The 21558-nt window shown below is 40.3% G+C and overlaps 3 gene segments (V, D, J or C); 2 read left to right on the top strand and 1 right to left on the bottom strand.

Moving 5' to 3' along the window:
• The window catches only part of LOC138591786 (immunoglobulin lambda-1 light chain-like), a 38936-nt gene extending 27736 nt beyond the window's left edge, over positions 1-11200 (top strand). Inside the window, 2 exon segments of the V gene segment in view lie at positions 4078-4112; positions 10870-11200. Coding sequence covers positions 4078-4112; positions 10870-11192 — 358 coding nt within the window.
• The window catches only part of LOC138591785 (Ig kappa chain V-III region MOPC 63-like), a 61673-nt gene that overhangs the window by 34645 nt on the left and 5470 nt on the right, over positions 1-21558 (bottom strand).
• On the top strand, positions 18937-20404 carry LOC138591789 (immunoglobulin lambda constant 6-like; the record flags this gene model as incomplete). The annotated part of the segment is given in 2 exon segments: positions 18937-19108; positions 19864-20404. Coding segments are annotated over 2 exon segments (495 nt in total), but the record flags the coding sequence as incomplete, so codon positions are not given.

Here is a 21558-nt window from a genome sequence, read left to right as displayed (position 1 = left end):
AACCAATCCAATAACGTCTAATCCTTGTCGCGAACAATGTTGGCAGCAGGATCTGCAAACAAAAGGAACACACAGACGCAAACATTGGTCTTCGATTGCCTGTTTCCTGCTTAATTAATTTAAAGCCACAGAAGGCGGATGTTTTGACGGAGACACTACCTGCTCAGCACCAAACAGCAGACAGACACAGTTAGTAACTAGATGGTGAACACAGTGGAGTATTTAGCAGCTAAAAAGCCTGATATTTCCCTCAGGACTCAGAGATCTAAAACAGTTGAAGTAGTTTCTTGCCCCCAAGTGGCCAAAGAATCAGCTATTGCAGGTGCATTGAGATACAGGCTAATGCCATTATGCTAGCGTGCTATAATGCGAACATGCTGACATGTTGAGAAGGTAAAATGTTAACCATGCTAATAATCTTAAAATGCTAATGTGCAAATTAGCATAAAATATTTTTGCTAACGTTTTTTGTAGATTCAGTTATTGCAGGTGCATTGAGCTACAAGCTAATGCCATCATGCTAGCATGCTCAAAATAGCAAACAACGCTAGCATGCAGACTTTTAGTAATGTTGACCATGCTCATAATCTTAACATGCTAGCATGTGAATTAGCAGATGATGGGAAGTACTCCATCCATCCATCCATCGATCATCTATACCGCTTATTCTGTTCAGAGTCGCGGGGGAGCTGGAGCCTGTCCCAGCTGGTACACACTGGACTGATCACCAGTCAGTCATAGGGCTGACACATAGAGACATGCTCACACCAAGAGTCACCAATTAAGCTAACTTTGAGAGGAAGCCGGAGTAGCCACACATGCACGGGGAGAACATGCAAACTCCACACAGAAAGGCACACTTCGTCCGAACTGGTACTCGAACTAGGAACCTTCTTGCTGTAAGGCGACAGTGCTTCAGAAATAAAAATTTGACCTTTGACCTTTGATGAGAGTAGCAGATGACAGTTATAGTACAATATTTATCAGGATAAGCTCATTTCCTTATTCTATCTTCATAATCATCCTGACCTTTAATGCACCAGCAGGCCAGAGTCCTAATGAGAAAAGTTCCGTTCAGACTTCAATCTAACACAATAATAAGCATCTTTAGGCGAAAGTAAAAAAGAGAACTTAAACCCTGTGTGCAGTGATGCATAAAGGTCATGCAAATAGATTTATGAGAACAAACACACACCTGTTCTTGAGAAACCGAAAAAGCCAAGTGACAGAATGTGAAAGGTTTTCATATCCAGACAATCATACAGCCATTTATTCAGACATATAACGTCTTCTTTATGCTGATTTATGCTGTTTGTCTAAATTGTGAACGTTCCTCCTGAAATTTAAACTCATCTTTATTTTGCTCTTTGTCATGTTTGAAGTGGCCAGCCACCTTATGTTTCCCTCCACAATTTGTACAACTTAAAAATAGGTTTGAACTTTAAGTACAGTATAATATTTTGTAATATATCATCAGAAATATTATGTAAACCATTTGAGCATGTTGTTATTTGGTCGACAACATCTTCCACTCAACAGCTGTGATTGTGTAAATCTTTTTACTCCCATGAATGCAGGGGCGGATCCAGACTTTTTTGACTGGGGTGGCCCAATTGGGGCACTGACTTATGGCAGGGGTGGCATGAAGTATGTGTCCACATCATAGACTGTATAAAAAGATGGACGACATGACAGCTCCTTAAAAGTGAAGCCAAAACATTTTGCGCGCCCCATGCTGACTGGCTGCAGTATAGATCATAAAGCCCGCCTCCTCCATGTTAACAGGTGAGACATGAGTCAAACTATAAAATCAAAATACACGCCCAATAAATGTTTCTCAAACATGGTTTCTGTCATTATAGTTAGTTTTTATCATGCTGATTTACGTCCAAGTGTTCATTTTTCTGATAAGTTTATTTTTAATTGTTTATTTGATGCTGTCAAAATGATGATTGACAGCTCTGTTGACAAATTCGGCTCCTGCAGCCAATCAGTTCCGGGTGAGCAGAGCGGAGGACGATCCGCGAGTGGAAACGTAACTAAAACAATCACTACAGTCATTGATGTTTCCACACCTGCGAATGTTAACCTCAGACCAACACTAGAAGCTGTTCCGCTGTTAAACACGCCGGCGTGCAAGATCATTGCTGTTTTTTCGGTTAGTTAAGTGTGTGTTTGGGTTAGCGGAAGTGGCTACGGCCGCTTCACTCGCCGATCTCTACTGCGCAATCTCTGGCTCCATATGACGTCACAATCGCAAGATGGCAGCGCCTATCGCAGGGTCTTTTTTGGCATCAATTTCGTACAATGGGAGCAGATGGAGACGCGTTGTCCATCTATATATACAGTCATTGGTCCACACACACACATGCATGCGAATGAATAGCATTTAATTAACCATTTTTTCTAAGTTTAATTCTTCATCATTCTGATTCTGATCATTTCTGATGCATTTGAGGAAGTCGGGAAATCTGAACGCTGAACGGCTTTCGTGACAGCGTGAAGGGAATTTATGTCAAGTTAAATTTCAGATCTAGAACAGATTGTTAGCTGTTAGCATGCAGATGTCTGTTTATAGAGATTAATAAGAAGCTAAATCATCATCAGATGACGCTGATGGGCGCCGGGATGTCATTACGACGCATTATGTTCCGCCTGCTATTGGTCTCCACATGGACTGTATTTCCTGCATACTCCACAGCCTGCTGATACGTGATTGGTCAATATTACTCGGACTACAAGCGTGGTACAAACATGTTGTTTTACACTTTTTGACATTAAATAACCACTTCAAGTATATAAAAATATATAATATCTCAATTCATTGGTGTGAATCTGTAGTTGGTGCTTGGTGAGGCTACTGTATTGTTCTGTGTTCACGTGTCTGTGTCAGAGTTCCTCTTCAGCAGCTGCAGTCACTTCCTGTTCAGAGTCTCTGCAGCCTGACTGAGGGAGGTTTTTGTACGACGATAAATCACTGTGTTAACCCCGTACCGCTATGGTCACTCATACAGTAGTAAACTGCTGCATCTTCAGTCTGAACTCCAGTGATGGTCAAAGAGAAGTCAGAGCTTGCTCCACTGCCACTAAACCGAGCTGGTGTTCCTGAAGGACGTCTGCTTCGATGATTTATGAGGAGCTTGGTCTGTTGAGGTTTTTGTTGATACCAGAGTATACATAAATCAGTACTACCACAGATGTAAACGGGCTCGCTTATTTTACAGGTGAGAGTGACAGTGGATCCTGGAGTAAAGGTCACTTCTGGAGGCTGAGTCACAGTCACCTTGCCGCTGCATCCTGCAGGCAGAAACAAATAATGTTTCAGTAAGAATAACAGAGAGAAGGCTGCACGTCATGATGTAAAATGAGTGAACAAACCTGTGAAACAGCAGCAGGCCAGCGTCCAGACGAGGATGGTGATGGGAGTCATGCTGTGTTGTCTGACAGATCTGAGTCGTGCAGTGTTGAACTCACAGGACTATAAACTGTCAGGATCAGCTGACGATGCAAAGCCTGCGCTGTATGGAAATCATTTCTCTGCTGGAACACAGACGGCAACGTGGAACAGAAAGTCAGAGGATTACTGCCTGGATTTACACACTTTATGATATTATTGAACAGAGGGAAATAATAACTAATAACTAATATTTTTTAGTGCGGTTGAGGATTTAAGGAAAAGTTTGTCTGCGCTGTTTGTTTATGTCTGTGTACTTGTCTTTAGTCTCTAGGTTTGCTGTCGATAAAAAATATGTCAGTTTAGCTTCAAATTGATTATAATTTTAAAGCATTATGTCAAAAAAAGTCTAAATCTATTTATTTGAAACTGGATAAATAACTTTGTTAAAAGGAAACTGTCTTTGTTTCTTGGTCAGGTGTAGAACAAAACAAAACTCATAAAAATAATCTTTATTTATACAATAATTTGAATCCACATAATTAGAAAAACTTCGTTATTTCAATAAGGTGAATATTTACTATGTTATAGCTAAAAGGAGGGAACCTTTCAGTGGATAGATGCTTGTTCAGAGTGCAGGAGGTTTTTGTACGGCCGCTTAATGCGTTTGTATCACTGTGGTACACTTTTGGTGGAGGAACCAAACTCGTCAGTGACTGTGAGTACCAGAGATTTTTATTGTGTACAACTTATAGCATTTACAAAATATAGAATGAGACTCTGATCGAATCCGGTGTTTGAATCTTTTTAATCATTTTTGTCCATTTATCGAGAATGGCTGATCTCACAATCTGAGAAAAAGCTTCACAGGCATCAATATTAACGTTTTGTGTTGTTAAATATTTAGAACAAAGACAATAACCTCTTTATGTTGTAATTTTCTTAAATGTAATGTATGTATGATAATAAATTATTATCTGCTTGGACATTTTAAAAGTAAAAAGTAAAATGTTCTAACTGAATCTAAACGTCGCTACTCTAATATTGTTTTTATTTATACACGTCACTCATCAACATTAAAACATGTTTTAGATTTAAAATCTGATTCGTGTCGAACACAGTTGTGATGTTATCGGGACATGCAGCTCATCTTGGTGTTCACGCTTCATTCATTTTACATGCAGTAAAAAGGAAGTGAAAGAGACGGCGGATTAAGCTTTTAACCGTTAATCACATGACTCTTTCAGCTCTGCAGTTAGAACTGAAAATATTCTTCCCAGGGAGAAGATCGTATTATTTTTATGTTATCTTCATGAAGCAAAGACATCATCAATAATCTTTATATATTATTTTAGATTTACACTTGAATCATCTGATGATGGGATTCTGACTGATTCATGACTGCAACAGAATGACTAAAGTTTATATCTAAGTATGTACATTTCTCTTCTCCCCCCTCTCTCTCTCCTGCAGCGGGCGTTGTGCAGCCCTCCCTGACCGTCCTCCCCCCCTCCTCAAAGGAGCTGCAGCAGGGCAGAGCCACGCTGGTGTGTCTGGCCAGCGGGGGCTTCCCCTCAGCCTGGAGGCTGGGCTGGAAGGTGGGAGGCAGCAGCAGCTCCTCAGGGGCGTCACACAGCCTGGAGGTCGTGGGGAGGGACGGCCACTACAGCTGGAGCAGCACCCTGAGCCTCTCTGCAGACCAGTGGAGGAGGGCGTGCTCAGTGAGCTGTGAGGCCAGTCTGACTGGACAGAGCCCTGTCACTCAAACCCTGGCCCCTGAGCGCTGCTCAGAGTAGAGCTTCAGCAACACTTCCTGTCTGGAAGTGACTCTGCTTCTTTGATAGAGGTCTCGTTGAGCTACACATCTCCTCTGTTCAGATGTCTCTGCACGTTTCACAGCTTTCTACTCAGTGTTTTAGTGTGCATGTTGCTTTATCTTCTGCATATTCACCTCTGTGTTTATTACTGTTCAACTCAAACTGCATGTGAACATTAAACCAACATTAAATCAAACAGTGGATTATAATGCGTCTGTGTCTTTGTGTTACTTCTATTGTATATTGTGAACAATACTTTGACATCAACATCTCAGAATCATACCCTACACCTTTTCAGAATAAAGCATTTTCAGAACTACATTTGGATTATCAAAATAACGGGTAGAAATTGGAAAATGTTGTTTAGACTGTTGTTGTATGAGATGCTTTTTGCAGCTATCGATGGAGACACTGTCCAAGTTTTTTTGTTCAGTAATCAGAGATTATAGTTCAACCAGAATTTGAGTTTTTAGCCTTTTCATAAATCAAATACACAGAAAAAGCCTGAAGATCAAATTGTATATGTAAAAGCATGTGTGAGTTTCTCTCAGTTGTATTTAGATTGCCTGTAGTTCTGCTTGATGACTCTTGTGTTCACTGGACCATTTATCCTCTTCACATTATCTTCATCAACCCTCTGCACCTGCAGGATGACGTTTTCACTGCAGTCTGACTGAAGGAGGTTTTTGTACGGCTCTAAATCACTGTGTGAACTGTCCTGCAGCATGTACACCCAGACAGTAATAATCTCCGAGATCTTCAGCCTGAACACCAGTGATGGTTAGAGTGAAGTCAGAACCAGACTGGCTGCCACTGAATCGAGAAGGAGTTCCTGATTCGAGAGTTGATGCTTTGTATATAAGCAGTTTGGGAGCCTGTCCAGGTTTCTGAAGGTACCAACTGAGATCATCATCAATATTTGAACTCCCTGTGGCGCTGATAGTCACATTCCCGCCAAGACTTACAGACTTGGATTTGTCAGACTGAGTCAGAAAATTGTTTGCAAAAGACTCTGAAATGAGAAAAGAAAAGACGACATTGAGAAGAAATAGACTGTGAGACAAAAACACAGAGCAAAATGTACACAGACATGAAAAGAACAGACATATTGTGCATCAAATAAACAATACTCCTATTATCATAAGTCTCTCACCCTGACTCAGAAAGCCCAACATGACAAGCAGAGCTGTTTGAAACATCATCCTGATTCAGTTTTCAGTGTGTTGCGTGAAAACAGCTCAGACCCTCTGTGACAGAAGAACTTTTAACTCTGGGGAGCCGTGATGCAGAAAAGTCATGCAAAACACATTCAAACACACACCTGTTCATGTGAAACAGCAGAAGAAGAGTTGTGGTGGAGAGGAGGGACAGTTCATCGTCTTTCGGCTCATTTGGTTACTCAGAGTACAACAACAACAAAAAGAGTAAATGATGGTCTTAGTTGTGGTTTGTCTTTTTATTGTATCTGCATTTAACTTTTGTGACGCATGACTCTGTTTTCATTAAAAGGTCTTTAGCACCCTCTGCTGGCAGACTGAATGAACTGCAGCTAGACTGTACCTGAATCTGTCTCATCTCATTCTCATTCAACTCTTGCACAGGCCATTGAATTATTGCAGAATTATTTTATTATTGTTCAAAATACACTGCTTGAGCTAAAACTTGTTTTAAATGCAGATAAGACCAAGTGTATGATGTTTTCAAACTCAAAGAATGTGTCACAATGTGTGCCTTTTGTTGTCACTCGTGATGGAAAACAGATAGAGGTTGTTCACACGTAGAAATACCTGGGTATTTTAATTGATGACTCCCTTAATTTTAAACCACATGTGCTGCACCTGGTGAGAAAGCTGAGGCTGAAACTGGGTTTTTATTTTCGTAACAAGTTGTGTTTTTCTTTTAATGTAATAAAGCGTCTGGTTGCTGCTACTTTTTTGCCTGTGTTGGACTATGGTGATCTTTTGTAAATGCACGCCTCTGCTCAGTGTCTTCATATGGTTGATACAGCTCACCATGCATCCCTGAGGTTCATTACCAACTGTAAAGCTCTGACTCACCATTGTGAATTATACTCTCGGGTAGGATGGCCTCCTCTGGCGACCCGTAGGCTCACACATGTTCACACTTTTATATATAAGGCAATTCTTGGTCTGCTTCCACACTACTCATGTGTTTTTATCACGCAGAAAAGTGCTGGACAATATTTACTGCGTTCTCGGGACTTCATCTTACTCTCTGTCCCAGATGGCCGGACAGGAATTGGGAAAAGGGCTTTTGGATATTCTGCACCCTCAGCGTGGAATTTGTTGCAGAATGACTTGAAACTGAAGAAACTGCTCTCGCTAAATGCCTTCAAATCTAGAATGAAAGACTTCGAGGCAGATTCCATAAGATGTCGATGTCTTTAAATTGCCTGCTTGTACAACTTTCTTTTCTTTTTTAATTTGTCCCTGTTTGTGCGTCTGTCTGCAACTTTGTGTTTTCTGCTGCTGTCTTGGCCAGGTCTCCCTTCAAAATTAGATTCTTAATCTCAATGGGACTACCTGGTTAAATAAAGGTTAAATAAAATAAAAAATAAAAATAAAAATGTTTTTTAAACAGGTGTTGCACCTAGGATAATATGCCTACTTGACCTCAGTGTGTTAATCCCAAATATCAAATCCTTCTCACCACACTTGTTTGCAACTCATACTGACCTGTTTAGAAAATTGCATATTTTAATGTGCTGGAATTCTCTCTCTCTTTAAGATAGTTTAAAGATGTTCAAAGGACTTCGGGGTTTGTCTACCAGTCATTTGGTTATGAAGTCATTTTTATCTTATTCATCTTGGATGTTTTCCATTCACTATAGACCCTTTCAACATTTACCTCCTGCCAATAACTACTCGACTCGCCTCGACTCGACTGTGGGGTGGTTTTCGATGTCAGCCTTTTGCTTCTCTCTATGGTTATCCTGTGACCTGTAATCCCATTGAGTGCTCCAGACACAAGTCTCTTTAGGTCCATCTTTATTAATAAGGCGCTCTATCCATGGAGCTCTCTGCTTGCCCTGCCTTAGTGGGTTCATTTGGAGTTTTGAAATCATTACAGTTGTGCATAATTGTATTGTTGGTATGTTGGAAATGTTGGAGTCGAACCAGGTTCTGAACGTACCCGGTCGGTTACCCTATCCATTGAGCTAACCCCCTCAGCAACGTGCCACCTGCAAGTACGTACTTGTTTGTGTATATCTACCTTTAATTCCATTGTGGTGATTTAAAGAAAGGCCCCAGCTGGGAAATCCAACCCATGACCTTTTACCTGCCAGGTGACGGTGCTAACGGTCAACAACCAGCCACACTGACGTGCTTACCTGTTTGGGTTTATCTACCTTACCTACCTCACATTATGATTTAAAGAAGGCCAGGAACTACTTTCTGCAAGGCAACAGAGCTAACCACTACACCTACCTGACGCTTTGCAACATCTGCCTGTGTCAGTACATTTATTTTCCATTCCAGTATGATCATTTAAAGAAAGGCCATCTGTCAAATGGCAGTACATTCCCTGTGTATGTGTATTTACTTCCAGTTACATTATGATAATATGTGGAAGTAAAAACCTTCTGAAAGTTCTCAGTAAGTGGTGCACTTAGCTAACTTCATAAAGTGCTTGTTTCACAGTGGGGAAACAGCTCATGTGCATACACACCGCCAGACGAATGTGTCAGAGTTCCTCTTCAGCAGCTGCAGTCACTTCCTGTTCAGAGTCTCTGCAGCCTGACTGACGGAGGTTTTTGTACGGCTCTAAATCACTGTGTGAACTCTCCACCACCATGGTAGCCCAGACAGTGATAATCTCCGAGATCTTCAGCCTGAACACCAGTGATGGTTAGAGTGTATCTAGAACCAGATCTACTGCCTCTGAATCGAGAAGGAGTTCCTGATTCGAGAGTTGATGCTTGATATATAAGCAGTTTGGGAGCCTGTCCAGGTTTCTGAAGGTACCAACTGAGATCAGCACCAATATCTGAACTCCCTGTGGCGCTGATAGTCACAGTCCCGCCAAGACTTACAGACTTGGATTTGTCAGACTGAGTCAGAAAACTGTTTGCAAAAGACTCTGAAATGAGAAAAGAAGAGACGACATTGAGAAGAAATAGACTGTGAGACAAAAACACAGAGCAAAATGTACACAGACATGAAAAGAACAGACATATTGTGCATCAAATAAACAATACTCCTATTATCATAAGTCTCTCACCCTGACTCAGAAAGCCCAACATGACAAGCAGAGCTGTTTGAAACATCATCCTGATTCAGTTTTCAGTGTGTTGCGTGAAAACAGCTCAGACCCTCTGTGACAGAAGAACTTTTAACTCTGGGGAGCCGTGATGCAGAAAAGTCATGCAAAACACATTCAAACACACACCTGTTCATGTGAAACAGCAACAGAAGAGAGCAAACCAGAGGATTACTGCCTGGATTTACACACTTTATGAGCTTTTTTAAACAGAAGAAAATATCTATATTAGAAGTTAAGCTGAGGATTTAAGAATGAGACTTAGTTTACTGTGACTGGTATGATACAGATCTTTCTCTGCCTCCAACTTACTCAGGAGATTTACTCATTTCAGTTGTGTTCAATGTCAGTGTTTAAATGATTATTATTTAAAGCCATGATGTTAATTGAAGCATCAATGAACTGATCTAAAACTGAGGGAATAATGACTTTATTACAAGGAGGCTGTGAGTGTTTAGTGTTGCTTGTAGAAAAGTAGAGCAAAATGTCAAAAATAATCTTCATTTCTTTGATCATTTCCATCCATAGCTTTAATACAGATTTGTAGAGTCAATCAAACGTATTCTTTCTTCATTAGTAGAAAAAGCAGAGTTTCTTTCAGTGGATAGATGCTTGTTCAGAGTGCAGGAGGTTTTTGTACGGCCACTTAATGCGTTTGTATCACTGTGGTACACTTTTGGTGGAGGAACCAAACTCGTCAGTGACTGTGAGTACCAGAGATTTTTATTGTGTACAACTTATAGCAAATATAACTTTGATCACAAGTTAAATGACTCTGATCAAGTTCGGTGTTTCTACATTGATGGTAATTATTTGTTATTTATCAAGAAAGTCTGATGTCACTATAAGAAAAGAAATAAATCAATATTAATTCAGTGTTGTGTGTCAATACATTGTTAGGAAACATAAAAGGCCCTTTTTATCTTTTAATACATATATTTCCTTGTAGAAATCTTTGCTGATTATCTGCTTGTAAATGTCGAGAGTAACAAGCAGACATTTCTTTACCCAAATCTTGACATCACTACTTTATTTCTTTTCTTTGATTCATGTCAAACATTGAAACTGTTTTTAAATTTAAAGTCTGATTTCTGTTCAAAACAAATATGACTTTTGCCGCTCGTCTTTGTGTTAACGGGCCGTTTATTTTAAATGTAGTAAAAAGGAAGTGAAAGAGCTTTCACATGGACGAGTGATTTACTGTCACAGCTTTAAACTACATGTGAAGTCGTCGTCAACAGTCACGTTTAAATACATTTAAAGAAGCTTGAATCATCTGATGGTCGGATTCTGACTGATTCATGACTGCAACAGAATGACTAATGTTTATATATAAGTATGTACATTTCTCTTCTCCCCCCTCTCTCTCTCCTGCAGTGGGCGTTGTGCAGCCCTCCCTGACCGTCCTCCCCCCCTCCTCAAAGGAGCTGCAGCAGGGCAGAGCCACGCTGGTGTGTCTGGCCAGCGGGGGCTTCCCCTCAGCCTGGAGGCTGGGCTGGAAGGTGGGAGGCAGCAGCAGCTCCTCAGAGGCGTCACACAGCCTGGAGGTCGTGGGGAGGGACGGCCACTACAGCTGGAGCAGCACCCTGAGCCTCTCTGCAGACCAGTGGAGGAGGGCGGGCTCAGTGAGCTGTGAGGCCAGTCTGGCTGGACAGAGCCCTGTCACTCAAACCCTGGCCCCTGAGCGCTGCTCAGAGTAGAGCTTCAGCAACACCTCCTGTCTGGAAGTGACTCTGCTTCTTTGATAGAGGTCTTGTTGAGCTACACATCTCCTCTGTTCAGATGTCTCTGCACGTTTCACAGCTTTCTACTCAGTGTTTTAGTGTGCATGTTGCTTTATCTTCTGCATATTCACCTCTGTGTTTATTACTGTTCAACTCAAACTGCATGTGAACATTAAACCAACATTAAATCAAACAGTGGATTATAATGCGTCTGTGTCTTTGTGTTACTTCTATTGTATATTGTGAACAACACTTTGACATCAACATCTCAGAATCATACCCTACACCTTTTCAAAATAAAGCATTTTCAGAACCACGTTTGGATTATCAAAATAACGGGTAGAAATTGGAAAATGTTGTTTGGACTGTTGTTGTATGAGATGCTTTTTGCAGCTATCGATGGAGACACTGTCCAAGTTTTTTTGTTCAGTAATCAGAGATTATAGTTCAACCAGAATTTGAGTTTTTAGCCTTTTCATAAATCAAATACACAGAAAAAGCCTGAAGATCAAATCGTATATGTAAAAGCATGTGTGAGTTTCTCTCAGTTGTATTTAGATTGCCTGTGGTTCTGCTTGATGACTCTTGTGTTCACTGGACCATTTATCCTCTTCACATTATCTTCATCAACCCTCTGCACCTGCAGGAGGACGTTTTCACTGCAGTCTAACTGAGGGAGGTTTTTGTACGGCTCTAAATCACTGTGTGAACTCTCCACCACCATGGTCACCCAGACAGTAATAATCTCCGAGATCTTCAGCCTGAACACCAGTGATGGTTAGAGTGTATCTAGAACCAGACTGGCTGCCACTGAATCGAGAAGGAGTTCCTGAGGAGAGAGTTGATGCGCTGTATATAAGCAGTTTGATAGCCTGTCCAGGTTTCTGAAGGTACCAACTGAGATCATCATCAATATTTGAACTCCCTGTGGCGCTGATAGTCACAGTCCCGCCAAGACTTACAGACTTGGATTTGTCAGACTGAGTCAGAAAATTGTTTGCAAAAGACTCTGAAATGAGAAAAGAAAAGACAACATTGAGAAGAAATAGACTGTGAGACAAAAACACAGAGCAAAATGTACACAGACATGAAAAGAACAGACATATTGTGCATCAAATAAACAATACTCCTATTATCATAAGTCTCTCACCCTGACTCAGAAAGCCCAACATGACAAGCAGAGCTGTTTGAAACATCATCCTGATTCAGTTTTCAGTGTGTTGCGTGAAAACAGCTCAGACCCTCTGTGACAGAAGAACTTTTAACTCTGGGGAGCCGTGATGCAGAAAAGTCATGCAAAACACATTCAAACACACACCTGTTCATGTGAAACAGCAGAAGAAGAGTTGTGGTGGAGAGGAGGGACAGTTCATCGTCTTTTGGCTCATTTGGTTACTCAGAGTACAACAACAACAAAAAGAGTAAATGATGGTCTTAGTCGTGGGTTGACTTTTTATTGTATCTGCATTTAACTTTTGTCACGCATGACTCTGTTTTCATTAAAAGGTCTTTAGCACCCTCTGCTGGCAGACTGAATGAACTGCAGCTAGACTGTACCTGAATCTGTCTCATCTCATTCTGGAACAGGTGTTGCATTTAGGATAATATGCCTTCTTGACCTCAGTGCATTAATCCCAAATATCAAATCCTTCTCACCACACTTGTTTGCAACTTATTTTTTAAACAATATGTTTATTTCCTTTTAACAACATAGTTATAAGACATATCTTATACATAATATATACCTTACACAAACGTAATATATAACAGCGTAAATAATAGGCATAGAAAGGACAAAACAACAAATAAGAATAATAATAATGACAAAAACATAAAAACTGGAAATGAAGATGAAGAAACAAACAAACAGACAGACAAAAATAAATCAAATTAAATTAAAACCCCCCCCAAAAAAAGCCAACAATTTTGGGGCAGGAACAACAATTTCCCAGACAACGCACATAATCACATCACTAGAGGTACTTTAAAACGGACCACAGACGATCACCGGCAGAATGGATCTGTTTATTTTTAAATGTAAATTTATTTGCTTATTGTTCATTGTTTATCAAAAATGCTAAATCTTTGCCATATCTGGGGGCGAGCAAAGGGAACGAAAAGTCAATGATCATGTGCAGTCCCCCACAGCTGTTGACCAGATCTCTCATGGATTCACAGTGACATCCCTTTGTAGCAGACCTGACACACTAACATTCCCCAGTAGATGGGTGAAAGGGCCCCAAACTTTTTCAAAGGTTTCACCTTTCTTTTTCAGGATCTAAGTTATCTTCTCCATAGCATAACAATGACTCATTTCTTTAAGCCACTGGCCCACCTGTGGCTTTTGAGTATTCTTCCAGGATAAGGCAATTGAACGTTTTGCTTGGAGTAAACACATATTCATAAGAATTAGTTTATTTCTTGAAATGACTAGGGTGGGAGGATATAACCCTAAAATAAACATTTTAGGATCAAGGGGTAACTTTACAGCTAACATTTTATGTATTATTTGTGAAATCTCACACCAAAAAGTTGCAATCTCTTTGCAATCCCACATGCAGTGAAATAGTGTGCCTTTAAACTGTTCGCATTTAACACAAATATCTGGAATATTATTATTGAACTGATGTAATTTGGCAGGAGTTAGGTAGGATCGCATCAGCCAATTATATTGTAGTAATCTTAATCTTGTGTTTGCCGTTTGTCTATGTGCGTTAGTGCATATCACACCCCAGTCATCCAAGGAGATATCTTCCTGAATATCTTTCTTCCAGGCTTCAAGCCGGTCAGTAGAGGATTCAGGTGAGTTAGAAACCAACATATCATACAACACTGAAATACGCCCTTTGCTATGACAATTCCCAGAGATCAAACGTTCCATTTCAGAAAGAGGTGGAGGAGTTAATAACTGATTACGGGAAGCGGTTATAAAGCTTCTTACCTGCAAATATTTGAAAAAGTGGTTATTCAAAAGGTCATATTTAGTGCGTAGCTGTTCAAATGACATCAAATTTTCGTCTTGAAACATATCTCCTATTTTAGTAAGACCTTTTGTGGCCCAAAGACGAAAGCCTTGGTCCGCTTTAGCTGGTTTAAATTGGTCATTACCCCAAATTGGGCTAAAATGGGATATTAAGGAGTTTTCTACAAGGAGATCTCTAACATTGTACCAAACATTGATCATATTCAACACAAATGGGTTAGTTGTTTGTTCCCTAAGCTTTTTAATACTTGCAGAGTACATGTATGCGTTAAGTGTTAGTTTAGGTGTAAGTGAAAATGATTCGATGTCTACCCATGCTGGGGCTGACTCTGAGGAGAAGTAATACATTATAGTGCGCAACTGCGCGGCCCAATAATACCACTGGAAGTTTGGAAGTTTGAGTCCCCCCCTGTCATATGGCAAATATAATAATGTCAAACGTAGCCGATGTCGTCTGTTATTCCAAATAAAATTCAGACATGTTTTCCTTCATTTAGAGAAGTAGGATACTGGCAGGGGTTGAGGTATATTTTGAAACAGGTACAATAGTTTTGGTAGAACATTAATTTTAAGTATGTTTATTTGCCCTATCAAAGAAATCGGCATATTAGACCATCTTTCTATTGATTTATAAATTGACTCCAGAGTAGGATTATAATTGGTTTGGACAATTTTCCCCACATAAGGAACTATGTGTACACCAAGATAGGTATAATTATCTGTAGAGCTAAATGAGGAAATATAATCCATAGGGTTGCGCCTTTCTAGTTCATTCAATAACATTATAGAGGACTTTGTATTATTGACCTTATACCCTGAGAATAATCCAAATGTCTTAATTACATCTAATAAGGCCGGGATTGAGTTTGATAGGTCCGTAAGGAATAGAATGACATCATCTGCAAAGAGAGCTATTCGACACTCTAACTGTCCTAGCCTGATCCCAGATATATTCTCGTGTGCTCTAATTGCCATGGCGAAGGGCTCTATAGCTAATGTAAATAAGAGGGGTGACAAGGGGCACCCCTGTCGAACCCCTCTGTTGATATTAAATGGTTGAGAAATAACATTGTTAGTCAGAATTTCAGCAGTGGGAAGAGTGTATAGTATCTTTACCCATTTACTGAAAGCTGACCCAAATCCAAACCGGTCCAGAGCCGCAAACAGAAAAGGCCATTCAATTCTATCAAACGCCTTTTCGGCATCGAGTGAGCGCAGAGCTGTATCGGGGGCATCTTTTTTTTCATTTAGTATATTTAACACCCTACGTACGTTATGAAAACCTTGTCTCCCTTTAATAAACCCATTTTGATTCATCTCTATAATATTTGGGAGTACAGACTCTAATCTACGTGCTAAAACCTTGCAAAGAATTTTCATGTCCGAATTCAAAAGTGAGATTGGGCGGTAAGATTGACATTTATGGGCCGGTTTGTTCGGTTTTAAAAGTAGAGTGATCATTGCTCCTCTCAATGAAGGAGGGAGTGAACCGTTGTCATAGGATTCCTGAAACATTTCCATAATTGGAGTTATAAGTTTATTTTTAAACTTTTTATAAATGTCAACTGGCAAGCCATCAGGGCCAGCTGCCTTACCGGCATTCATCGCATCAATTGCTTCTATAATTTCATTCATTGTCAAATTAGAATCTAGATTGGTTTTTGCTTCTTTTGAAATGTTTGGAAATTTCAAATTGTCTAAAAAAAATTTCTGTGTGTCCGAATTAGGTGGGTATTCTGAATGGTATAGAGATTCATAGAACTCTCTAAAGGTGTCATTTACCTTTTTAGGGTCCACAGTCATTTCACCCCTAATATTTTCAATTGCATTAATCGCTCTTTCCGATTGTAATTGTTTAATTTGCCAGGCTAGGAGCTTCCCTGGTTTCTCTCCTTGGTCATAAAAAGTCTGTTTCAGTCTCTGCAAGCTATTTGCAGCTCCCTCTGCAGACATTTTGTTGTATTCAGCCTTAAGTAGTAATAGTTCCTGATGTGGGTCTGCTGAACCATCTAAAAACTCATCCTTCTCTAATGATTTGATTTTAGAATCTAGCTGTTCTAGTTTTAGACGGGTGTGCTTTAATTTAGGAGAAGTAAAACTTATAATTTGTCCTCTTAAAAAGGCCTTAAAAGCTTCCCATTTAGTACAAGCCGGGGTCTGTGTTGTGTTAAATTCAAAAAACATATCTATTTGATTTCCAACAAAATCTGTAAAAGCAGCGTCCTGTAGCCACTTTATATGAAAACGCCATCTCGGAGGGCTATTAACCAACTTAGTATCAGAGTAAATAAAAGATATTGGCGCGTGGTCTGATATTAATATACAATCATATTTGCAGCCCTCAATTGTATATCTAATCTGTGTCGAGATTAAAAAGTAATCTATTCGCGAATACGTTTTGTGTGTGCCAGAGTGACAAGAATATTCTATATTGTTTGGGTTCAGTTCACGCCAGATTTCAGATAAGCTTAGATCTTTCATGAAATTCAATACAGATTTTCTTGTTCTAGAGTGAGATGTATCGGAACCTGTAGACTTGTCTTTTAGTGGGTCTAGGGTGACATTTAAATCACCCCCATGATGAAATTCCCTGGGAGCGTTGACAAGGTCAAGGTGTTTGCAACTTATACTGACCTGTTTAGAAAATTGCATATTTTAATGTGCTGGAATTCTCTCTCTCTTTAAGATAGTTTAAAGATGTTCATAGGACTTCAGGGTTTGTCTACCAGTCATTTGGATATGAGGTCATTTTTATCTTATTCATCTTGGATGTTTTCCATTCACTATAGACCCTTTCAACATTTACCTCCTGCCAATAACTACTCGACTCGACTCGACTCGACTCGACTCGACTGTGGGGTGGTTTTCGATGTCAGCCTTTTGCTTCTCTTTATGGTTATCCTGTGACCAGTAATCCCATTGAGTGATCCAGACACAAGTCTCTTTAGGTCCACCTTTATTAATAAGGCGCTCTATCCATGGAGCTATCTGCTTGCCCTGCCTTAGTGGGTTCATTTGGAGTTTTGAAATCATTACAGTTGTGCATAATTGTATTGTTAGTATGTTGGAAATGTTGGATTCGAACCAGGTTCTGAACGTACGCGGTCGGTTACCCTATCCATTGAGCTAACCCCCTCAGCAACTTGCCACCTGCAAGTACGTACTTGTTTGTGTACATCTACCTTTAATTCCATTGTGGTGATTTAAAGAAAGGCCCCAGCTGGGAAATCCAACCCATGACCTTTTACCTGCCAGGTGACGGTGCTAACCCGGGCAACAACCAGCCGCACTGACGTGCTTACCTGTTTGGGTTTATCTGCCTTACCTACCTCACATTATGATTTAAAGAAGGCCAGGAACTACTTTCTGCAAGGCAACAGAGCTAACCACTACACCTACCTGACGCTTTGCAACATCTGCCTGTGTCAGTACATTTATTTTCAATTACAGTATGATCATTTAAAGAAAGGCCATCTGTCAAATGGCAGTACATTCCCTGTGTATGTGTATTTACTTCCAGTTACATTATGATAATATGTGGAAGTAAAAACCTTCTGAAAGTTCTCACAACTTCATAAAGTGCTTGTTTCACAGTGGGGAAACAGCCCATGTGCATACACACCGCCAGATGAATATGTCAGAGTTCCTCTTCAGCAGCTGCAGTCACTTCCTGTTCAGAGTCTCTGCGGCCTGACTGAGGGAGGTTTTTGTACGACGACAAATCACTGTGTGAACTGTCCTGCAGCATGGTTACCCAGACAGTAATAATCTCCGAGATCGTCAGCCTGAACACCAGTGATGGTTAGAGTGTATCTAGAACCAGACTGGCTGCCTCTGAATCGAGAAGGAGTTCCTGAGGAGAGTCTTGATGCTTTGTATATAAGCAGTTTGATAGCCTGTCCAGGTTTCTGAAGGTACCAACTGAGATCATTACCAATATTTGAACTCCCTGTGGCGCTGATCGTCACAGTCCCGCCAAGACTTACAGACTTGGATTTGTCAGACTGAGTCAGAAAATTGTTTGCAAAAGACTCTGAAATGAGAAAAGAAGAGACGACATTGAGAAGAAATAGACTGTGAGACAAAAACACAGAGCAAAATGTACACAGACATGAAAAGAACAGACATATTGTGCATCAAATAAACAATACTCCTATTATCATAAGTCTCTCACCCTGACTCAGAAAGCCCAACATGACAAGCAGAGCTGTTTGAAACATCATCCTGATTCAGTTTTCAGTGTGTTGCGTGAAAACAGCTCAGACCCTCTGTGACAGAAGAACTTTTAACTCTGGGGAGCCGTGATGCAGAAAAGTCATGCAAAACACATTCAAACACACACCTGTTCATGTGAAACAGCAACAGAAGAGAGGATTACTGCCTGGATTTACACACTTTATGAGCTTTTTTAAACAGAAGAAAATATCTATATTAGAAGTTAAGCTGAGGATTTAAGAATGAGACTTAGTTTACTGTGACTGGTATGATACAGATCTTTCTCTGCCTCGAATTCACTCAGGAGATTTACTCATTTCAGTTGTGTTCAATGTCAGTGTTTAAATGACTCTTATTTAAAGCCATGATGTTAACTGAAGCATCAATGAACTGATCTAAAACTGAAGGAATAATGACTTTATTACAAGGAGGCTGTGAGTGTTTAGTGTTGCTTGTAGAAAAGTAGAGCAAAATGTCAAAAATAATCTTCATTTCTTTCATCATTTCCATCCATAGCTTTAATACAGATTTGTAGAGTCAATCAAACGTATTCTTTCTTCATTAGTAGAAAAAGCAGAGTTTCTTTCAGTGGATAGATGCTTGTTCAGAGTGCAGGAGGTTTTTGTACGGCCGCTTAATGCGTTTGTATCACTGTGGTACACTTTTGGTGGAGGAACCAAACTCGTCAGTGACTGTGAGTACCGGAGATTTTTATTCCGTACAACTTATAGCATTTACAAAATATAGAATGAGACTCTGATCGAATCCGGTGTTTGAATCTTTTTAATCATTTTTGTCCATTTATCGAGAATGGCTGATCTCACAATCTGAGAAAAAGCTTCACAGGCATCAATATTAACGTTTTGTGTTGTTAAATATTTAGAACAAAGACAATAACCTCTTTATGTTTCAATTTTCTTAAATGTAATGTATGTATGATAATAAATTATTATCTGCTTGGACATTTTAAAAGTAAAAAGTAAAATGTTCTAACTGAATCTAAACGTCGCTACTCTATTATTGTTTTTATTTATACACGTCACTCATCAACATTAAAACATGTTTTAGATTTAAAGTCTGATTCGTGTCGAACACAGTTGTGATGTTATCGGGACATGCAGCTCATCTTGGTGTTCACGCTTCATTCATTTTACATGCAGTAAAAAGGAAGTGAAAGAGACGGCGGATTAAGCTTTTAACCGTTAATCACATGACTCTTTCAGCTCTGCAGTTAGAACTGAAAATATTCTTCCCAGGGAGAAGATCGTATTAATTTCATGTTATCTTCATGAAGCAAAGACATCATCAATAATCTTTATATATTAGTTTAGATTTACACTTGAATCATCTGATGGTCGGATTCTGACTGATTCATGAGTGCAACAGAATGACTAAAGTTTATATATAAGTATGTACATTTCTCTTCTCCCCCCTCTCTCTCTCCTGCAGTGGGCGTTCAGCAGCCCTCCCTGACCGTCCTCCCCCCCTCCTCAGTGGAGCTGCAGCAGGGCAGAGCCACGCTGGTGTGTCTGGCCAGCGGGGGCTTCCCCTCAGCCTGGAGGCTGGGCTGGAAGGTGGGAGGCAGCAGCAGCTCCTCAGAGGCGTCACACAGCCTGGAGGTCGTGGGGAGGGACGGCCACTACAGCTGGAGCAGCACCCTGAGCCTCTCTGCAGACCAGTGGAGGAGGGCGGGCTCAGTGAGCTGTGAGGCCAGTCTGACTGGACAGAGCCCTGTCACTCAAACCCTGGCCCCTGAGCGCTGCTCAGAGTAGAGCTTCAGCAACACTTCCTGTCTGGAAGTGACTCTGCTTCTTTGATAGAGGTCTTGTTGAGCTACACATCTCCTCTGTTCAGATGTCTCTGCACGTTTCACAGCTTTCTACTCAGTGTTTTAGTGTGCATGTTGCTTTATCTTCTGCATATTCACCTCTGTGTTTATTACTGTTCAACTCAAACTGCATGTGAACATTAAACCAACATTAAATCAAACAGTGGATTATAATGCGTCTGTGTCTTTGTGTTACTTCTATTGTATATTGTGAACAATACTTTGACATCAGCATCTCAGAATCATACCCTACACCTTTTCAGAATAAAGCATTTTCAGAACTACGTTTGGATTATCAAAATAACGGGTAGAAATTGGAAAAAGTTGTTTAGACTGTTGTTGTATGAGATGCTTTTTGCAGCTATCGATGGAGACACTGTCCAAGTTTTTTTGTTCAGTAATCAGAGATTATAGTTCAACCAGAATTTGAGTTTTTAGCCTTTTCATAAATCAAATACACAGAAAAAGCCTGAAGATCAAATTGTATATGTAAAAGCATGTGTGAGTTTCTCTCAGTTGTATTTAGATTGCCTGTGGTTCTGCTTGATGACTCTTGTGTTCACTGGACCATTTATCCTCTTCACATTATCTTCATCAACCCTCTGCACCTGCAGGAGGACGTGTTCACTGCAGTCTAACTGAGGGAGGTTTTTGTACGGCTCTAAATCACTGTGTGAACTGTCCTGCAGCATGGAAGCCCATACAGTTATAATCTCCGAGATCTTCAGCCTGAACACCAGTGATGGTTAGAGTGTAGCTAGAACCAGATCCACTGCCACTGAATCGAGAAGGAGTTCCTGATTCGAGAGTTGATGCTCTGTATATAAGCAGTTTGGGAGCCTGTCCAGGTTTCTGAAGGTACCAACTGAGATCAGGACCAATATTTGAACTCCCTGTGGTGCTGATAGTCACAGTCCCGCCAAGACTTACAGACTTGGATTTGTCAGACTGAGTCAGAAAATTGTTTGCAAAAGACTCTGAAATGAGAAAAGAAAAGACGACATTGAGAAGAAATAGACTGTGAGACAAAAACACAGAGCAAAATGTACACAGACATGAAAAGAACAGACATATTGTGCATCAAATAAACAATCCTCCTATTATCATAAGTCTCTCACCCTGACTCAGAAAGCCCAACATGACAAGCAGAGCTGTTTGAAACATCATCCTGATTCAGTTTTCAGTGTGTTGCGTGAAAACAGCTCAGACCCTCTGTGACAGAAGAACTTTTAACTCTGGGGAGCCGTGATGCAGAAAAGTCATGCAAAACACATTCAAACACACACCTGTTCATGTGAAACAGCAGAAGAAGAGTT

Source organism: Semicossyphus pulcher, unplaced genomic scaffold (genome assembly GCF_022749685.1).
Source record: "Semicossyphus pulcher isolate SPU_LCO1_2020_fin unplaced genomic scaffold, fSemPul1.0.p SCAF_14, whole genome shotgun sequence".
NCBI classification, from domain to species: Eukaryota; Metazoa; Chordata; class Actinopteri; order Labriformes; family Labridae; genus Semicossyphus; species Semicossyphus pulcher.
This window is presented reverse-complemented; position numbering and strand designations above follow the sequence as displayed.